The sequence below is a fragment of the Sminthopsis crassicaudata genome, chromosome 2 (assembly GCF_048593235.1).
Source record: "Sminthopsis crassicaudata isolate SCR6 chromosome 2, ASM4859323v1, whole genome shotgun sequence".
Classification (NCBI taxonomy): domain Eukaryota; kingdom Metazoa; phylum Chordata; class Mammalia; order Dasyuromorphia; family Dasyuridae; genus Sminthopsis; species Sminthopsis crassicaudata.
In genome coordinates this window covers 166,349,696-166,371,182 of record NC_133618.1, presented here as the reverse complement: position 1 = coordinate 166,371,182, position 21,487 = coordinate 166,349,696, and the positions used below count along the sequence as shown (strand labels likewise).

At 32.9% G+C, this 21,487-nt stretch overlaps 1 protein-coding gene across 11 annotated transcripts in view; it reads right to left on the bottom strand.

Annotated features, from left to right (window-relative positions):
- The window catches only part of TASP1 (taspase 1), a 249,334-nt gene that overhangs the window by 104,138 nt on the left and 123,709 nt on the right, over positions 1–21,487 (bottom strand). For all 11 annotated transcript variants that reach the window (XM_074287839.1, XM_074287843.1, XM_074287845.1 and 8 more), the window contains 2 exons: positions 15,573–15,692; positions 2,870–2,948 (listed from right to left, as the gene is read on the bottom strand). In XM_074287839.1, coding sequence (XP_074143940.1) covers positions 2,870–2,948; positions 15,573–15,692 — 199 coding nt within the window. The remainder of the gene's footprint in view (positions 1–2,869; positions 2,949–15,572; positions 15,693–21,487) is intronic.

Here is a 21,487-nt window from a genome sequence, read left to right as displayed (position 1 = left end):
ACTTATTTAAAAGAGAAAGATGTCCCTCCTCCATTGCACCTACAAATGTTTTTTTTTTCCCTAAGATTTAAAATTTTTGATCTAACAAATTTGCAAGTGATTTTCAAATCAGTAATGATTATTCTTTAGACCAATCAATACAAAGTCACATTAAATCACATTCTGGAAACTAGCAGTATTTCCTGATACATAAAAAGATCTAGAATTATAGTTTTCTGGTTTTAAATTAGCAGTTTAGGGAGAATATGAAAAGAGAGCCAAGTATTTAAATTGTAACCCTAGCCAGTCACAATTCTCTAATTTTTAATACCACCAGCAAATATAAGGTAGAAAAAGAAAAAAATTCTTTGGCACTCCTACACTTCTTATTCTGCAAAAAGGGAAACTAGTACAAGTTAAAATATTTTAAGTATTTTATTCAGTGACAACGAATATTATAGCAAGAATAAAATCCATAAATCCCAACTTCCAGTCATCTGATTCAATTATTCAGATTACACTAAGTGAGTAGCTATTATATATTTGGTTAGGAAGCTACCCAAAAGAGAAAGACAGCTGGTCCTTGAATCAAACAACTGAATTTCAAAACTGACATAGGCACTTATGAGCTATGTGGCCTTGATCACATAATTTATTCTTGGTACATGTCAATTTTCTCTTCTATAAAACAGGAATAATAACTTCCATTAGCTGCATGACCTAATGCTTAAAAGAACTAGATTTGGGAAAAGGGATAAAAATTCAAATCCTTTCTCAAATATCACCTATGACCTGGGGTAGTTATTAAACCTATCTATGCTTCAATTTCCCCATATAGAAAATAAGGAGGCTGGATTTAATGACTTCTAATATCTTCTTCATCTCTCAGGCTATGATCCTGTGATTTAGGGAACCTGAATTCAAATCTTCCCTCAGATACCAACCAGCTATGTGACTGAACAAGTCATGTAAAGTATTGACTGCCTTAGTTTCCTCAATTATAACCTTTTAATATCTTTCATGAATCATCATCACCTAACTTTCAAACAAAAGACTATTTGATATAATGGACAGAAGTCAGGCTTTAGAATAAGAAAGACTTGGGTTCAGAGACATACTGGCCATAAAAATGTGAACCAGCCATTTAACATGTCAAGACTATCAGGCAACTCTCTAAAACTATAGTTAAAGATGAATTGTCAGTCTGCACTGATGAGAAGATTACTACTACAATGTGAGTATAGGTCTGCATACTTTACTGGATCTCCCCTAGAATTACAAAATTCATTAAAACAAAATAAATTCCACATAAGATAAACTAAGAAGAATATTTCTGAGAATGTACAAAGAAATATTATGTGCATATGTATATAAAATTTTATATTATGTAAATAATTTCATCATATGTTATTACATATATGTGTGTATGTATATATGTACATATAATTTTAAGGAACTTGTGTCAATTTGAGAAAACAAATTGAGAAGACCTACCAATGCAAATTCTGCCATTTGGTTTTCCTAGTATGTTGAGAGAGTATGTGAATTTGATCAAGGGCATACAGCTAGTATAATCTCTTTTTTGTTTTTGGGGTTTTTTTTTCAGGTGTTAGTAAGTCTTTAGTATATTGGTCTTTAAATTTAACTATGTTACAATATCTACAAATTTATTAGGGTAAAATTTGTGTATGATTAGAATACTTTATGTAATTCTGTAGATTTTCTATAAAAGCATTCTACCATATACTTGAAATCATCAAAACTGATTCTGTATTATTTTTTTATTGATCCTTTTTATAATTAATTGCTTTTGTCCTATGATTGCTTAAATAATGATTCTCTGTCTCAGAATTTAGTTCAACATTCAATTAGTCTATAATGGGTTAAGTTAAAAAGCAGGCTTTCTGGCTAATCACTGATCTATGTTTTCCTCAAGGAATTTAACTGACCTTGAGGATATGTTTGAATTCAAGGGAGTCAAATCTAGTATCTATACACTGCCAAGCTACTCCTCAAGGATGTCTGTTTTTTTCCCTGAGAGGTTTAGTTCATTATTTCTAAAACAGAGCTGAAGTGACACAATGAATACTTCTTAAGTCTCAAAAGAAAAGGTGCTGGCTTGGGAGTGGGGGGAAGGGGAATGGCAAAATGTCTATTGCTACTCCCCAAAACCAAACTCCAATCAATCATGTTATTCATTGCACGGCAGTTTTGCACCCAATCATACTGCCCTCAATCCCATGATGTCATTTACCATGTTGTCCTTTCTCCTGTGACTCCCCAAAAACTAAAAAGGGAAGCTGTTTGTCAGCTTGAGGTCTTTGGCATAAATAGAGGTAAGTCACTGACCTGTTTATTGATAGGCAACATTTTCTATCCTATTTGTCTTTTTTTTTTTTTTTAAACTTCTTATTTTCACTTATATCATGTAGATTGTTTCTGCTGTTTTTTCTTTAATTTCTGTTTAAACACTTCCATAGCCTATAAAAAAGATGGAATTTCAAGCAATAATTGCTATATTCAGCACTAAAACAATCTTCAACTCTATTTTCTCAGGAAGTATGTTATTCACTTTTATAACAAACTGTCACTATTTTAAAATAATTTTCTATCTAACATATGACACTATCAATTGAATTAACTTACAGAAAAAGAAGTGGTCAAAAAATTCTATTCCACTTTTTATTAAATGCATTTGAAACAAAATTAAGATTGCTATAGAATGTGGGAGATTTAATTTTGAAGTTTTAACCTATGTGAAATTCAGTGACCATTAAAAGGCCACAAGTCCCTTCGCATTATTTCATCCTTAATACAAAAATAAATGTTTCAATCATTTAAATAGACAAAGTAGAATAAGAAGAAAAATGGTCATAAAAGCAACAAATACCTGAGGTACTCACAGCTGTAGAATAAGGATTTTGAACTCCAGTATTTTCAGCCCAACAACCACATCCATAAAGAGCAGCCTAGAGAAAGAAAAAAAAGGAGGAAAATGTATTTGATTTTCTGAAGTTAAAATTAACTGAGTATTTAACAGCTCTGAAATATTCATATTTCACATATTCATCTTAAAAGAATTTAGTTCTAGTATTCAGAATATTTTCTTGAACTAACAATGACGAGAAACAACAATATGCATTGTGTAATGCCTAGCCAGGCTTCTTCTAAGAATTAATTTAAGAAAGATACATTCTTGGGTAGTCTGGATCTCTAATTTAGAAATTAATTAAAGAACAGCATAAGTACAGTTCATATCTCCTGTCAGTATTGGTCTCCCTTAAATAGAAAAAACCTAATTTCTTTTTTGTCTCTTTAAATAAACTAAATTAGGAATTTATCCTTGATCACCACTGCTACTTTATTATTTGTTCACAAAATTACAGAAGTCAAAATTATATCCAGGTCCTGCCTAAAATCAATTCTGCAAGAATTTACCAATTAATGATCTATCAGCTGCATCTACAAGTGTTGCAGCCCCTGTTTCCTCAGCAGCCATAGTTACTAAAGAAAGGAATTTTTTTTTTTTAATGTAGAACTGTCATTTTTATTTTATTAGCTCTTTACCATTTCCCTTCTAAGTACCACTTCTCTTAATGTGCCCTCTCCTGTTTGTAATCCTCCCCCCCCCCTCTCTTTTTTAAATTGGTAAAGATTTTTTTTATTATATCTTTTTATTTACAAGATATATGCATGGGTAATTTTTCAGCATTGATAATTGCAAAATCTTTTGCTCCAATTTTTCCCTTCTTTCCCCCTACACCTTCCCCCAGATGGCAAGTTGACCAATACATGTTAAATATATCAAAGTATAAGTTAAATACAATATATGTATACATGTCCAAACAGTTGTTTTGCTGTACAAAAGGAATTGGACTTTGAAATAGTGTATAATTAGCTTATGAAGGAAATCAAAAATGCAGGCAGACAAAAATAGAGGGATTAGGAATTCTATGTAGTGGTTCAGAGTCATCTCCCAGAGTTCTTTTGCTGGGTGTAGCTGGTTCAATTCATTACTGCTCTATTGGAACTGATTTGGTTCATCTCATTGTTGAAGAGGGCCACGTCCATCAGAATTGATCATCATATAGTATTGCTGTTGAAGTATACAACAATCTCCTGGTCCTGCTCATTTCACTCAGTATCACTTCATGTAAGTCTCTCCAGGCCTTTCTGAAATCATCCTGATGGTCATTTCTTACAGAACAATAATATTCCATAATATTCATATACCACACTTTATTCAGCCATTCTCCAATTAGGCATCCACTTAGTTTCCAGTTTCTGGCCACCACAAAGAGGGCTGCCACAAACATTCTTGCACATATAGGTCCCTAAGAAAGGAATTTTTCAACAAAATCCTTGTTGCTGTCAAAAAATTAAGCTTCAGAAGCTGATATAATTTAGCCCTTGGAAATGACATGAAAACAGATATATGATTAGCCACTTTGTCCCTGCACCCATCAAGATCCCTTGGACCTTTCTCTCTAATATGCAGCTGAGATCCCTATATGTTTTGTTTCTTTCTCTGACCATTGAAATGTGAGCTCTTTTTGAGGGAAAAAAAAAGAGCATTTTTTTCCTTTTCTATTTATAGCACCAAGGCTTAGAACAGCACTTTGTATAATTTTTGTATTAGAAAAAAATGCTTTTTCAAGCTTTTATTAATCTATTATAGATTTATATCTCTAACTTAGAGATCATATTCTCTAGTGCCATCATTTTATAGATGCAGAAACTGAGATAAAAAGAAGAGTACTATAGTATGACAGGTATAAAAGTAACATAACTAGGATTCAAACTCATATGATCAGGCTCCAATCCACTTAGATCATACCAAGCTACCTTTCCACTGCTACCAAAAAAAGTTCATGAGTATCAAATAATTAAGAATATATAGGATATTATAGCTTTATATAAGAACATGATAACAATGGATCTCTTTCCAATATTGTTCCTCACATAATTTATTTTATTTATTTATTTTTTGCTGAGGCAATTGGGGTTAAGTGACTTGCCCAGGATCACACAACTAGGAAGTGTGAAGTGTCTGAGGTCGGATTTGAACTCAGGTCCTCCTGACTTCAGGGCCAGTGCTCTATCCACTATGCCATCTAGCTGCCCCTACCTCACACAATTTATTTATGAGGAGAGTGAAGTTAGCTGCTTTTTGGTCTACAGGCTGATTTTTTCAGAGAATAAGCCACAATAACTTTATTCCTGAATCATAACTGATGACTATAGATATATTTGGATTATGGTTCACCAAATGTTTTATCAAGGACACAATGAAATTAATAACTTTTAACTATTGAAAGATTGGCAACTCAGGGAATATTTTCCTTCAGACCATTTATTAGCATACTAAATGTTGTTTCTTCCAATCCCTGAAGAAAATTAAGTTATCAAAGAAGTCTCTATGTAATCATCTTTTACATTTTGTGTCTGAGTACATCTCTATCCATTTCTACCAATCCTACAGGAACTCAAACACAGGGAGTTGCCTATGAAATTTAGTGAGCTAAACTAAAGTCACAGCAGTGTTAAAGGAGGTCAGAGGGTTCCCCTCTCCCATCCATCTTTGTACATCAAGTAAGAAGGAACAACTATAACTGTCAGCTTTGTCATTACTAATTGTGTTAAAAGGTTAAAGAAATTATTTTTCAAAATAATAATGGCTTTTTAATTTTTTTTCAAAATACATGCAAAAATAGTTTTCAACAACAGCCCTTGAAAAACCAAGTGTTCCAAATTTTTTTTTCCCTCCATCCCCCCTATTCCCTCCTCTAGACAGAAATTAAGGTAATATAGGTTAAACATGCACAATTCTTCTGTACATATTTCTATTAACATGCTGCAGAAGAAAAATCAGATCATAAAGGGATAAAATGGCGGGGAGGGGGGGCAGTAAGCAAACAACAACAAAAAAGCTGAAAATACTATGTTGTAATTCACCTTCAGTCTCCACAGTCCTTTATCTGGATGCAGATGGCTCTTTCCATTACAAGTCTATTGGAACTGGCCTCAATTACCTCATTGCTGAAAAGAGCCACATCCATCACTATTGATCATCACACAATCTCAAAGCTGTGTATAATGTTCTCTTGATTCTATTCACTCACTCAGCATCAGTTCATATAAGTCTCTCCAGGCCTCTCTGAACTTATGCTTCTGGTTGTTTCTCATAGAACAATAACATTCCTTAGCATTCATGTATCATAACTTATTTAGCCATTCTCCAACAAATGGGCATCTGCTCAGTTTCAAATTCTTGCCACTACAAAAAAGGATGCTACAAACATCTTTGCACATGTGGGTCCTTTTTTTAATGATCTCTTTGGGATACAGGTCCAGCAGAGCCACTGCACACTTTATAGCCTTTTGGGCATAGTCCCAAATCGCTCTCCAGAATGGGTGAATCAGTTCACAACTCCATCAACAATGTTTCCAGTTTTCCCACATTCCCTCCAACGTTTATCATGAACTTTTCCTGTTATTTTAGCCAGATATGTGAAGTAGTACCTCAGAGTTGTCTTAATTTGCATTTTTTCCATATGACTAGAAATGGTTTTAATTTCTTGATCTGAAGATTTTCTGTTCATATCCTGGTTGAAGAAATTATTAACAAAAATAAAATAGTATCAAAGAAAGGAACTAAACAAAACCAATCGCTTAGCACTGAGAGAATAGCAGAAAAACCAAGATCAGAAGAAATAAAATATTTTTGAAGTGATAAGTATCTGACTAGTGACTTTTCAATGAAGCACATGTAAATTTTAACATATTTAGAAAAAACAAGTACTTAAACTATTAATGGTTTTTTAAACAACTAGTCTTGTGTAAATCATCAGTCCCAAAGTTATTTAAGAAGGAATATTTTACAGCCTTCTTATATGTTGTTTCAATATGTAAATAAGAATTTCATTCTTAAATTGAATATTGAATTTTCCTTTAACTCGACTTCTCCTTCACTTACATTCCAATGATGATCTTTTAATTTTTAAGATAATTTGCCTACACAATGGGTCACAAATTTCATTGAACTTTATTTTCAATATTTTCACTATTTTTCTCTGGACTCTCTCCTAATTTTCCAACTCTTTCAACTTGTAAAGCCTCCAAATTTAAAGATATATACAGACACAACATACACAAAACATGTTACATTCAACTAGTTTAAGATTATTATTTTTAATAGAATTCCCAGCAACATGGGAGAATAATATCCAGATAGCATATTCATACAAGAATATACCAGAATCATGCTCTGTCCTAAAGGTTGAACAAAAAGAAATTCCAAAACAAAAAGAATGAAAATTAATTGAATGACTAAAATAAAATTGATTATAGGTTTCTATGTAAGTTTTTTATCTTGCTCTGTCATTGCACCTAACCTCTGATCTAGATATAGTTAATAAGTTTTTAAGCTTCTCTTATTCAAAACTTAACAAAAATATAATGCTATTATATATGAAAATACCAATTATTGCTCCATTTCTACCAGTCTTACAGGAATGTAATCACAGGGGGTTGCCATCATGAATCTATGAAATTAAGTTAGCTGATCTAATAACACAGCATCTCCCATCCTTCATCCCATCTCTTCTCTGTATATCAAGTGAGAAGGAACGCCTATATTTGAGTAATACAACAGTTTTCTCAATGATGATTGTGTCAAGAAGGTTAAAGAAATTATTAACAAAAATAAAATAATATCAAAGTGAGATACTAAGCGAAAACTAAGCAATAAGTAACTTATTAAACAATGACTGTAAGTGAAGTTTAAAGCAGTTCATATCAATGAGATTATAAATGTTCATAAAGCCCCAAATAAGAGCCAGAAATTTTTATATATGTATATATGTAAAATTCTGTTGTCTCCAGAAACTGCCGATCGATATATATATATGATTTTTCATAGATGTAATATCTATGTATGCCAACAGTTAATGTCTTATGTAATATATACATATTATGTCTTATATACTATAATGAATAATTATTGGTAAAGACATGCATGTGTTATATAGTGTCAATATTTATTCATTTAGTAATATGTGAGTAGTATGTATGTTCTTATATGATAGTGGACTATAAATGTATGCTCTATATAGATAATTGTAATATATGCTATATAATATATGTAGCTTATATATTAGGAGAATATATATGAATACTCTCCATACATATATGTGTCATAAAATGGATATATAGTATATTTTTAGAAAAATGAAACAAGTATGAAAATTTTAATACTGAGATAGTATATAAATTGAAAATTAATCTGTAAATTTAAAGTTTTGTGTATTATTTTTGTGTGAAATATGGCAGAAAGTAGTTTGATAAGAATATAAGCTTTGAGTAGTGATAATGGTGTATAATGGCTTCTTCTTGATATGTCTTAGGAAGGAGTTTTCCTTCATTGCTGGTTTACAAGACCAGTATTTTAGTTAAATGACTTGGACTCTTCATTTAGGTTTTAATATATAGTTTTTGAGAGGTCTTCTAGTGATATTAGGACAATAATTAGGAGGAAATAAAGAATAGAGGCCAACTGTCCAAATGGCTGATGTCAAATTCAGGTGAGGGTGAATAGCTTAGGATTCATAATAGCATTTGAGAGATTGTTTGGAATACCATGCTTTGTTGGTTAGATGTGTGGAGAAGAGAGATAAGAAGTCTTAAGTTAGAATCTAGAAGAGCTAAAACACCTCCCTTTGTTGGGGATTAAGTGTAGGATTGCATATGGAAATAGAAAGTATCATTCTGGTTTAACATGAGGAGGTGTGTTTAATGGGTTGGCTGATGAGTGGTCTAGGTCTCCTAAGAGGTCGGGTGAAAATGGTGCTAATATTAAGAATGTGGGAAGTATTAGAATTAGGCCTAGGACATCATTGATAGTATTATAAGGATGAAATGGGATTTTGTCTGAGTCGGGATTGATGCCAAATGGGTTGTTGAGGCTGTTTTGTGTAGGAATAGCAGGTATACAATGACTAGGGCTATAATAATGATGGGCAGGAAGAAGTGTAGGAATAAGCATATGAAAAATATTGAACCTCCCTTAGTGTCTAAGTTGCAAATTAATCAACCATAGCTGATATCACAACAGATGTAGGCACTGAACAGAAGGCAGTTATTGTGCAGGAGCATAATGTTTGGCTATGTTAGGCCTTTTAGAATTTGAAATAGTAGGCATATTCCTAGAGAAGAGTCAGTTTCATCAAGCAGAGATATTGGATGGTGCTGGAAGAACAATAAATGTGTGATTAATAATTTTTATTAATGGATGGGTTTTGCATAGGTTGATCATTAGTTTTTTTAGTTGAATAACAACAATGGTTTTTCATGCCATAGGTTATGCTTAAAATCCATTCTAAAATTATTAAGAAAATAATGGCTATTTTCTTATTCTCTTTGTTATTAATCTCTAGGTTTTCTGCTTTTGCGTCTAAACCTTCTCCTGTTATGGTGAACTAAGTTTTATACCAAGTAGAAGCTTAGGCTGCACTATTGTCAGCTTGAAAGACACTTTTTTAGACTTGATTGGTTTTTTTAAAGTCTATTTAGGTGGTATGTTGATGGTACTTAGTTAAACTGCAGCTATAGCTACTGAAGAAAATTTTGAGAGTTGAGTAGGTAATACCATAGCTTTCAGTATGTTGTTTAGTTTACTAGTTTGTTGTTGATTAGGTATGGGTTATTTTCATTTAGAGGGAATTGAAGTTTTTTTAGTAAGACAAAGTACATGACTCCTAAGCTGTAAACTATTAGGGTTGTGACAATTAGGGTAATGTATAGATCTCAAGTGTTTACATAGGATGTGTTTATAGCTTCAATGATTGAATCTTTTGAGTAGGAACCTGAGAGAAATGGTTGTAGAAACCTAGTGTTAAGGCTGAGGAAGTAACTGGAAATAATGTAAAGAGTCCTCCTATTTTACAGATGTCTTGTTCATCATTAAGGATACAAATAATGGAGCCAAAGCAAAAGAAAAGTTTTTTTTTTTTTTTTAAAAGGCATGTGTGCAAATGTGAAGAAATGCTAGATGAGGTTGATTGAGTCCTAAGATTACTATTATTAGACCTAGCTGGCTAGAAGGGGAGAATGATAGTATTTTTTTGTGTGATGGCACGGATAGCAGTAAATAGGGTTGTGATGCCTCCTAAGCACAGTGCCATAGTTAGGGCTGTTTGATTTTTTTTTATTGTGCTTGAGTGGAGGACTGCTGAAACAGGGGATGGACCGTCGATACCAGAGGAGAGTCATAGATGAAAGGCAAATTGGGCTGATTTGCTGGTGGCAGCAATGATGAGGAGCTTACATCAGTTATGAAAATGTGTTGAGTACTGCAAGAATTATTATTAATTATTATACATGCTATGGGTAATATGAATCTGATATTGTTGATGCAGTTGTAAAGGATAGTTTGTGAAGAAGCAGTATTTGCATAGGTTAGTCTATATCATCACCTGATCATCATAAATGACATGATTCCTACATCTTCTCATCTGATAAACAGCTGAAAGAGATTGTTAGTGGAGACTAGAATAATCATAGTAAATAGGAATGTAATTAGATATTTAAAGAAGTGATGAATGTTAGGTCAGCATGTATATATCATGTTAGGATTCTTACAAGGTGCTAAGTCACCTTGGATAGAGACAATAATTATCCATTTTAGCATGGTTCAGTGTTATTGATTTAATCCTACAAGGAGATGTTATGAGCCAGAACTTGAAACAAGGTACTAAGTGGAATTGAGGAGACACTGGTTAAATCTAGTTTAGCATTGATTTAATCCTACAACAAATAATGGTTTCTTCATGATATAATGATTGGTGTATACTCAGTGTGGAGCATATTTGCAAGAAGCTCTCAGGGCCAAAGGGAACTTTGGGAGATTCACAAGTCTAAAGGACAAGCCCATTCATGGACTTCCAGGGAGATTCACAACAAGGATTGACTTCCGGGAGATTCACAAGCCCAGAAAAACCTACAATCCCATACACTTGGAGGCAGAGTCTGATTCATTCCAACTTCCACTTTTGTGCTGACTGGAGACATTGGGAAGATGAGAGGCTGAAGCTGGAAGAAACAAAGGACTAGCAGCAAGAGCTCTCGGGAACCAAGGAGAGAGGAAGGCCTCCAGAAAACTAGCTGAGCCCCAAGTGAAGGAGATAAGATTTTGGAAGAGACAATAAAGGATTTGGACTTTAACTCCTGGCTGTATTTGGTGATTATTGAAACTGAACTGAAGCCAATGCTGTCTCCAGAAGCTCCCCAAGAAATCTACCCCCAAGAGAACAATTACATTTTAGAGAAAAGAACATTACAATATCATACTGAAAATTCTAGAATAAATCAGGTTATGTATAATGCAATGGGAATGAAGATAATGGAGAAATCTTCTAGTTTGAAGCTTATAATTATGTTAAACGTATTGACTGAGAATCACTGTCAGTTAGTGACCTGATAAGATAAATAAGATTAATGGAATTAAGCTATTAATTAAGGCAAGTTTTACTGCATTTTTACAAAGTGAATGGAAATTGTTGGTTTTATGAGGTAGTGAAATATTGAAATTAAAAAGCAGGTAATGATTGATGGCATGGTTATAGAATTTAATAGGTGATTAATGGAATTGTGCCAACATTTTTGATTTTTAAGAACAGTGGATGACTATTATTTTTTAAAAGTAAGAAAGTCATATTTATTAGGCATGGTTTCAGAGTTGGCAGTTCTTGTAACTTTGTAATTTTCTCAACGTATAAGGAAGTTCAGACTTCTATGTTTAGAGTCACAATCTAATGTTTTTGTTAAACTATATTTGCAGTATGTAAGCTCAAAAATGAACACTAGGTTTAAAGAAATGATCAGCAGTGGCAATAAATGAAGTGTTATTAAAATATGTTCTTGAGTAAAAAGGATGGTTTGATAGGGCAGATATGATGAATCAATTTTCCTCATTGAGAGGTAATTAATATGTGAAGCAAATATAAAGTGGTAATTACTGTGTTAATTAAACTAATAGGATGATTGAAAAGTTAGACCAGGAGAATGAGGTTTATGATTACTATCAGTTCACCTAATAGGTTGATGGTTGGAGGTAGTGCTAGATTAGCTAGGCTTAAAAGTAGTCATCAGGTGCATATGAGTGGGTGGATTATTTGAAGCTGTAGGTAAGAATTAAAGTTAGGCTATGAATGCGTTCATAATTTGTGTTGGCTAAGCAAAACAATATTGAATTAAGTCTGTGGGCAGTTACTAGGATTGTTGCACCTACGAAACTAAGTGGTAACTGTATGATGGCTGCAATGATTACAAGGTCTATGAGGCTGACAGAAGAATAAGCAATGAGAGATTTTAGGTCTGTTTATCATAGAACTTGGTATGATTAGAACTCATAGTGAGAGAGTTATAAAAGAATAGTGTTTTGTAGAGGTGTGTGGTAATGGATTTAATGAAGGATGTAATGCATATGAATCCTCCAAGTTTTAGTAGAACAGCAGCGAGAATTATGGAGCTTGCAATAAGGGCTTCAACATGGGCTTTGGCTTGTCATACATGGAGGCCATATAGAGGTATTCTGACTTTAAATGCTATTTTTCAGGCATATCATAGGACAAAGGTTGATATGGAAGAGTCGAGGGTAGAGGAAATATGGTCAAAATGTGAAAAGAGTCTATATTGTGATGTAAGTAGACAAGAGTTACTAGGAATGGCAAAGATCATACTAGTGTAAAGAAAATACAGGCTGGTGTTAAGATTCATACATATATATGTTGTATATGTGTATATTTTTGTAATGCAGGAAAAAGCAACAGATTCTCTATGACTATAAACTGAAGACTGATCCAGAAAGGGAGCTTAGGTCATACCAAATATATTCTTCACATAGGAGATCAAATTGTGTTCAAAAAGTTAATAACCAACAGGATGAAATTATGTTTTTATCTGAAATTAACTATTTTCAGACTTCAATGAAATAGCAAATTGAGTATATCAAAGAAGGCCTCATGTTCAACAGGCAATGAAAAGAGAAGTAAAGAAGTCTAAAACAACTTAACAACTACAAAGAAAGTGTATATTATTATGAATTTTAGAAAAATACCACATTGTTTTATTAGCTTAATTCCTAGCTCTTGGAAATGAAAAAAAATGAGGTCAAGATACTTTCAAGTAAAAGAAAGTATCTATCCCATAATCAAAGGGACTTCTTACCTGAACAAGAATCTAATCTGCAACATATCAAATAAATGGCACCTAAGCTTTTCTCAAAGTGAGGAGAAAGTAACCATGTTCTATATAGCATATGGTCCATCTCACATATTAACCCAAATCATTACAAAGGTAGTAGTAACTGAAGTGAATGAACCCTAGGTATACTGCTTATGAAGTTTTAAAAAACATTCTTGAGGTTAAAAAGACATGAGTGAAAATCCTGTGAACATTTATTTCAACACTGGATTAAATCTAAGTCCACTCCCAAAAGAACTGAGAGTTTTAATAAGTTTTGCAATTAAAAAACAACAACAACAAAACAAACTTATGAGGTTTACTTAGTTTGGGAAATGCTGACATAAGGAATTGTAGAATGTCACTATCACGCATACACACACACAGTGGGCTGACATAGGGTAATTGTAGAATAACATAGGATGAAAGTGTTGAATATGTTCTGTGTAACCAAAGTAACAAGAAACAGTAACTCATCTTGCCTTACAGTGTTCATGATCAGTTTAAGCAAAATAAACATCATAAAAAATGTAGCTTATTCAGTAACCTCTATCACAAAGGATAGAGAAAAAATGTACAAATATGACAAATACCTTTAAGTCATATCAAAATATAGCTTGATACTCAATAACTCCTTTCTTCTTTCTCTATCCTGATTCTTTCACTGCCAGAAGCCAGTAGCCTTCTCACCCTAGAAGGTCACATTCCTGAGACCCCTTCTTTTGACTAGAAAACTTCTTCAAGAGTCTCCACTTTAAGGCAAGTATTCAGGTCAGCTAGGCTTATTCCTATATTCTTCCAGGAGATATGGACTCTGACTCTCTCAGTTTCTTTCCCCACCATTCCTTTGTTCAAATACATTCTTCCTCATCTTCCCACCTCAACTTTTTTCCTTCCTGTTTTGGTATTATCTTTCCCTTTTAGAATGAAAGTTCTATAATAGCAAAGACTTGTATCTCTCCTTATGTTTTTATTCCCAGCACTGAGCATGGTAACAACCTAATATAAAGCCCATAATAAGTGCTTGTTGACTTGACTTCACAAGGGAAGATGATGAAAAGTACATTGTAACATGTCTCAGGATTAAGAAATGTATGAGGCCAGAGGTTCACTGAATACTGAGAGACCTCATAGTATGTATATTTACTTGCCTTGCTTATCAACCACTATGCTTTGGACATGTCAGAAAACTCATTTATAAATTAATATCATGATTTTTTTCCATCTTTCTGTGAACAATAGATTTTTAACTAACTTTCCTCTAGTATTTTCCCATTTATATTATTTCTATATTTCCCTCATTATGGATATGAATTCTCATTTCAAAGAAAGTTCTTCCCAAGTTGTACTACTTTCACAACACTTTCAAAATCAGTTTCTATCAAAGTTGAACTTGAATAATGGGGTGGGAAAGGAGTGGAGGAGAAAAGATCCCAAAGGTCTTCTAAACTATGGAAAATGGGATAATATCAATATAGATGAATGGTAAATTAAATGAATTAGTGAATTAGTCAGGGTGGTTACAAAAACTGTGTGGAGGAATATGGAATCCGAGAGGTTAGCAGGTGGCCATTAGAGTTTACTATTACCTAAAAGTAAGAATTCTTGGCTTAGAGCTTGGCATCAGAATATAATAGGACATACTGCAGAAAATTAGGTCAAAGAAATATTTAATAAAAGAGATTATTTCATTAAATATCAGCATCATTACCACAACAATATTAATAAGATATTTACATGAGGGTTAAAATTTATAAAATATTTTCATGGCAAAAATGGTGCTTCTGATGCCAAGCTCTAAGCCAAGAATTCTTACTTTTAGGTCTGTGAACTTTATAACAACATATGTACTTGGATAATTTTATTTCAATATCATGTATCTTTATTTTATATACTATTTATATATCTATATGATTTATATTTATATATTGAAATTTATTTTATATGATAATATTTTACACATTGAATATCCTAAGAAGAGGATTATAGATTTCACCAGATGAGAACTATGATACAAAAAAAAAAGTTGAGAACTTCCCTCCTTTCCGCCCCCCACCCCATTATACATTACATCTCTCCAATCCCATGATAGCATTGCCTTTTGACACAATTCAAATGAATTTAACACTTTTTTACTAAATAGTTAGTTCAAGGCATTGTTTTAAGAAGATATTCTGGGAAGAACAAAGAAAAATAATATACAGTCTCTTATGTCACGGAACTTAGTATAGTATATATGTACTGGATAAATGCTAAAGAACTTTAAAAAGTTGTTTTTTTTTTTTCATATCTGGAATAGGTAAGTTTCATGTCCTCATTTGTAAGACTCATCTTTAATTTATATAATTAATTACCTGACCAACTCTCCCAGGATGTTTCAAAGCTAGACCTCCACTAGAGACAGCAGCAGCAACATTTCCTTCTTGATCAACAACGACTGCACCAACTGTATCCAAAGTTCCTGAGTCATTTTCCTGTATGAAATACAAATATAAAACAGAGTAATAAAAATAATTGAATGTGATATTAGTTCATAAGACTATATAAATATTTTGTAAAATGTTCATTAGTACAAAAGCTAATTTATAAATAGAACATTTAGCAACTTCCTAAAATCAAGATGGCATTGAAATTTAAGTAAAATTTGATTACTGTCTAAAAATACTAAATAAATTAGTGAAATTTAAATGTTTAGTTTTTCTCAGTTGAAAAAACTATTGCCTTCACATTAGAGAGTAATATAAAGAATAATTCAGAGAGATAATAAGATAGCATAGTAAAGTACAAGGAACAATGTCTTTGGAGTCAGAGGAAATTGGTTGATATTCTGTCTTTATCATTTTACTACCTGGATAATCTTGATCAAATTATTGTATATCTCCAGGTCTCAGTTTTCTCATCTATAAAAGGTAATGGTGGAGTTGGACTTAGATAACTTCTATGTTATTTTCTAGGTCTATAGTTCTGATTCAATGATTATGATCCTATGATCTCAGTTATCAGTGTAGCTAATTAAAATGAAGGATAATTAATATGTTACAACAAACTGCAATAATGAAGCAACAAAGTGCAAAGAAAATCTGAATTGTAATTTCACTGAATTTTCCATATAATTGAGTTTTGAAATTATGTGGTTTAAGGAACATCCTAAACAATATTGTACAATGCTAAAATTCTGTTTTCAGGCATATAAAAATTATGTCTAATTATATAGTAATTTACGTCTAAAGATATACTACTATAAATCAAACATGTTATCAATCTTTACACCAGGACAATAATTTTAATAATAGGGCCAGTTATAATCTTCCAACTACTTTTTACAGACACTAAGGACTGTTCATTTATTATTGATAAAATAACTTTCAAATCTTTAACTCAAATAATATTCAAATAATGAATAGTAATACATTCTGAAAAAGTTCTGCAAAAATAAAAATTATAAGTATTTTAATGATTTTAGAAAAGTAATAATGTTAGAGAGAACAAAAAAGATCCTTCCCCAAAACTTCTGAGGAAGAGAAAAAATTTAAAATTCATGAAAACATATTTCTAAAAAGTTTGAATGAACATATAAAGAGGTAGTTTAGTTCTTAAAAACAAGGGAACAAAAAGATAATGTAGCTCAAGTAATAAATCTTCAAGATGCAATGATAAAAATAAAAATCTGGGTTCCTTCCCCCAAAGAAACAGTTAATGTTAACTAAATAAAAGACTAAAGGCAGCTAGTTGGTATAGTAATAGATAAATATCAGTAGTCCTGGGACAAACACAAGAAGAAAATTATTAACAAATCAAAGCAAATGGAACAAGAATTACTAGACCAGAACATTACATAAGTCTGTGGATAATCTTAAAACTGCTATGACCTCTTTCAAATCATGGAAAGATGATGATTTCTTTTGACTTTTCTCCCATAGGCAGAAGCTATTAAGTATTCAATATATAAATTGGATCAAGGCATGTCTAATAATTTTTCTAACCAGTTTCTGTGCTCAAATTAAAAAGTTTGTTTATTCAATTCATATAAATTCAAGCCTAAAACATGATGAAAACATAATTTTTCCATCCCTGTGTTAGGATTACTAGGTGAGAACTCAGGTTGTCTGGACAATTACAAAGTGAGAACTCAGGTTGACTTGATAAGAGGAGCAAGCTCATTGGTTGGAGTACTTCTTCCCAGAAGCCCTTGCATTATCCCACGCCCATTCTCTGGGAGGATAAAAGAGAACACCACTCCAGAGAGAGGAGAAGACTCTGCACTACATCAGGCTTGATGGGGCTCTCTGCAAGAAGGGAAGTCACTTCTCTGGACAAGAGTTAACGGCAACTGCCTGGAGCCAACGGTTCTCTACAGGAAGAAGAATTTGTCTGAGAGATTTGAGTAGACACCGCAGATCCCTTCCTTTCTGTTCTTTAAAAACAGAGAAATTGAATACCTTAAATGACTTTCAAAAATTAATAGGAGATATTCAATGGATGTGTCCAGTGTTAGGCTTAACTACCAATCAACTACAACCTCTATATGACATTTTAAGGGGAGACAGTGCTTTAAATTCACCACGCCAGCTTACAAAAGAAGCACAAGAGGCTTTGAGAAAAGTTGAACTGGCTTTATCCAATGTGGTTGAAAGAGTCACTCAAAAACCCTTGGAAATATCAGTTTTTGCTACAAAAGAGGCACCCACAGCAGTCCTTTATCAAGGAGACAGTGTGATTGAGTGGGTGAACCTCCCAGCACAACCAGAACAAAGCCTTACTCCTTACCCAGTGCTTGTGGCTAGGATTTTATTAAAGGCTATTAAGAGAGTAACACAATTATCTGGAATAAGTCCTGAAAAAATATACACATTCTATACTAACGCACAAATTAATGTATGCTGCGAGACAATCCCAGAATGGCAAATTTTATTGGCCACCGCTCCAAATTTTGCACATGGATCTCCATTAAAGATAGCCCGGCTAGCTCAGTCGGTTAGAGCATGAGACTCTTAATCTCAGGGTCGTGGGTTCGTGCCCCACATTGGGCGCCAATTGTAGCGTGCTGTTGTCTCCAGAAGCTGCCGGATCGCTCTCTGGAAGAGATCTGCTGTGTCAACTTAAATCTCTTGGACAGATTCTTCTTCCTGTAAAGAACCGTTGGCTCCAGGCAGTTGCTGTTAACTCTTGTCCAGAGAAGTGACTTCCCTTCCTGCAGAGAGCCCCATCAAGCCTGATGTAGTACAGAGTCTTCTCCTCTCTCTGGAGTGGTGTTCTCTGTTATCCTCCCAGAGAATGGGTGTGGGATAATGCAAGGGCTTCTGGGAAGAAGTACTCCAACCAATGAGCTTGCTCCTCTTATCAAGTCAACCTTAATTCTCACCTTGTCATTGTCCAGACAACCTGAGTTCTCACCTAGTAATCCTAACATCCCTGAATCTATAGTTCCAGACTAAGAGAATAATTTGAGAGAAGAAAGCTAGTTTTATAACCTTCATTTCATTTTATTTTCTAGCAATTTAGCATTTTCTAGCAGGTAGAGATTGCTCACTTTTTACTCATAAATAAACATACTATCATCAAGAAATGCAATTAGGTTGAAATATAAGAACGTTCTGCCAGCAAAGTCAACATTATAGCCCCCAAACTAATGTGTAGATGAATAACTTTTCGAGAGCTAAATTTTTGAGAAATGCTTTCTTTAGTATTCTGGAAAGTAACATATGAATCTCTACCCCAGTGTTTCCCATTTAAAGGGGTTTACAATGCTGTTTGAGGGGTTCACACCAAAATTCTCTGATAGCACATTAAGCAAATAAATGATTGCAAAATACTATGAGTGTCACATTAAATTACCTTAAGGATTCAAAACTCTATTTATTATTGTTCATAAAAAGATTTTGAAGAATAAAAAATTGGGAATCACCAATTGTAATTTAATTGTCTAGGTAAATAAAGATTTGATCTTTGACTTTTTCATAAGTATAACCTTTTTTCGAATACCTAATCCCTTACTGGCTTAGCTTCATTTTTCATTATCTTTATGTTAGAGAACATTATGGTGTGTAATGGTCTATATCTAAGCCTTTCTGTAAGTGGCTTCATCAAGGAATAACTTTTCTGACAAGTCATAAAAAACAAAAATTTTACCACACATAAAAGATCACAAGACAATGGGTTTAAAGTTTGAAACGATCTTACAAATCAGATGCTCTCTCCCTATCCTCACATTATGATTGAGGCATTGTGACTTGCTAAGGTAATAAAAAGTAGTGATAGAGGCAAGTTCTAAAGCCCTATGCATCCAGTTTCAGTGCTCTTTCTAGTATATCATATCCCCTCTTGGGTGAGACTACTTCACAACTATAAGCATTGTTTTTTGTTTTTTTAAAGTGGGCCAATATACATAGATTGTATAATGATGAATCAACAATTGTGTTAGAAGATCAACAGGCAGAGAAATCAAGGAAGATAATGTTCTAAATTAAGCTAAACTATCAAAGTGTCTGAAACATCTGAACAAATCAAGAAAACTTCATAAACATTCAATAAATATTTCATGGACTCACTGCAAAGCAAATCTAAGAATGACAAAATAATATTTAAATAAACATTTTTTGAAATGAAAAGAAATGGCGGAAATATCAACACTTATGTGTGAGGAAAAGAATTCCAAAAAGCTTATTTGTATGAACATGAAATATTAGTAAACTGAAAAGAGTCTATTCAAATTTTATACAGTATAATATAAGAGATTCACATGCCAAACATAAAAACTAGTCAAACACAGATTGCATGTTTGACAAAAAGGCAAATGCATGAATGAACCTCTAGTTATTTTCTACAGTGACTGAACTCAACTTCACATTTAGAGGAAATATAAGTTATAAATAAAATCCTTTTTCTTAAAAACACTTCCATGAAAAGAACACTGAAATGGGAATTAGGAAAATCTCAAGTTTTTCTTTAGATCTGACACTAACGTTCCCAATAACTGGATAAATCACTTAATTTCTATAAGCCTGCTTGTTTGCCTTTAAAACTGGAAATTAAAAATGATCCTACCACTCTCTGTAGGTAGACCAGATGAAGTAATATATAAGGAATTAAACAATTAGTGTCTATACCTCCTTTCCTTTCACTCTCTTTCTTACCTCTCTGGCTTCTGATCTCATGATTCAACTGAAAAAGCTCTTTCCAGAGATATTAGTGACTTCTCAAATGCCAAATTTAATGACTCAAATCTTATCCTTTTTTGACCTCTCTACAGCCTCTCACATGATCTCCTTGACTCTTGTTTTGATTTGTTTTTTCATGATGTTGCTTTCTTCTGTTTCTCCTCCAAGCTGTCTAACCATTCCTTCTCAATCTCCTTTGCTAAATTTTCATCTGGGTTACTTATTATGTGTGTCGGACAAAACTCTTTCATAGGCACTCTTTTTTTCCTCTCTTTACACTATTTTACTTCAGCTCCCACGGATTCAATTATTTCCATGAAAATGATTGTCGAATTATCTTCAACTGGATGTTCTATAGACATTTGAAATTCAATATATCCCAAACTGGACTAGTTATATTTTCCCCAAAATTTTCCTCTCACTCTAATTTTCCTATTACTGTTGAGTATACTACAATCCTCTGAGTCACCCAAGCTTTCAACTTAGGCTTCATCTTCAACTTCTCATTATCTCTCAGACCCCATTTCCAATTAGTTGGAATTAGTTTCAATTCAACCTCCCCATCGTCTATCATATACATCCCTTATCTTTCTTTTGTCACTCTCCTTTAGTCCCTTATTATCTGGTTCCTGGACTATGTACTTACTAACATTGTTAAGAACCGATAAACACAAGTGTTAGGTTCTTACTAAGTGCTAAGTCGGTACTTAACAATTCTCTAATATATATAATAATATATAATATAATATATAATATATAAATAATATATATGTATAATATACATTATACATATATAGCATATATAATTTTTTATATAATATATATATATATATATATAATACAATATAATTTAGAGAAGGGAAGATCACTATTGGGAAAAGTGAAAGGGGAAAGTTTCATGAGATAGACTATCTGGGTCATATGGACATAAGTAATCTCTGGTTGAGAATAGAAAAAACATGGGGGATGTCCAGGTGGGTAAATGTCATTAAGCAAAACCAGAAATGGAAACAAAGGTTGTATTTTGAGAGTATAGAGACTATATAGTGAGTAGAATGGCCTGGTGAAGCAGAGATTGTATTTTTCAAGTAGTGAAAAGAAATTGAATGAGA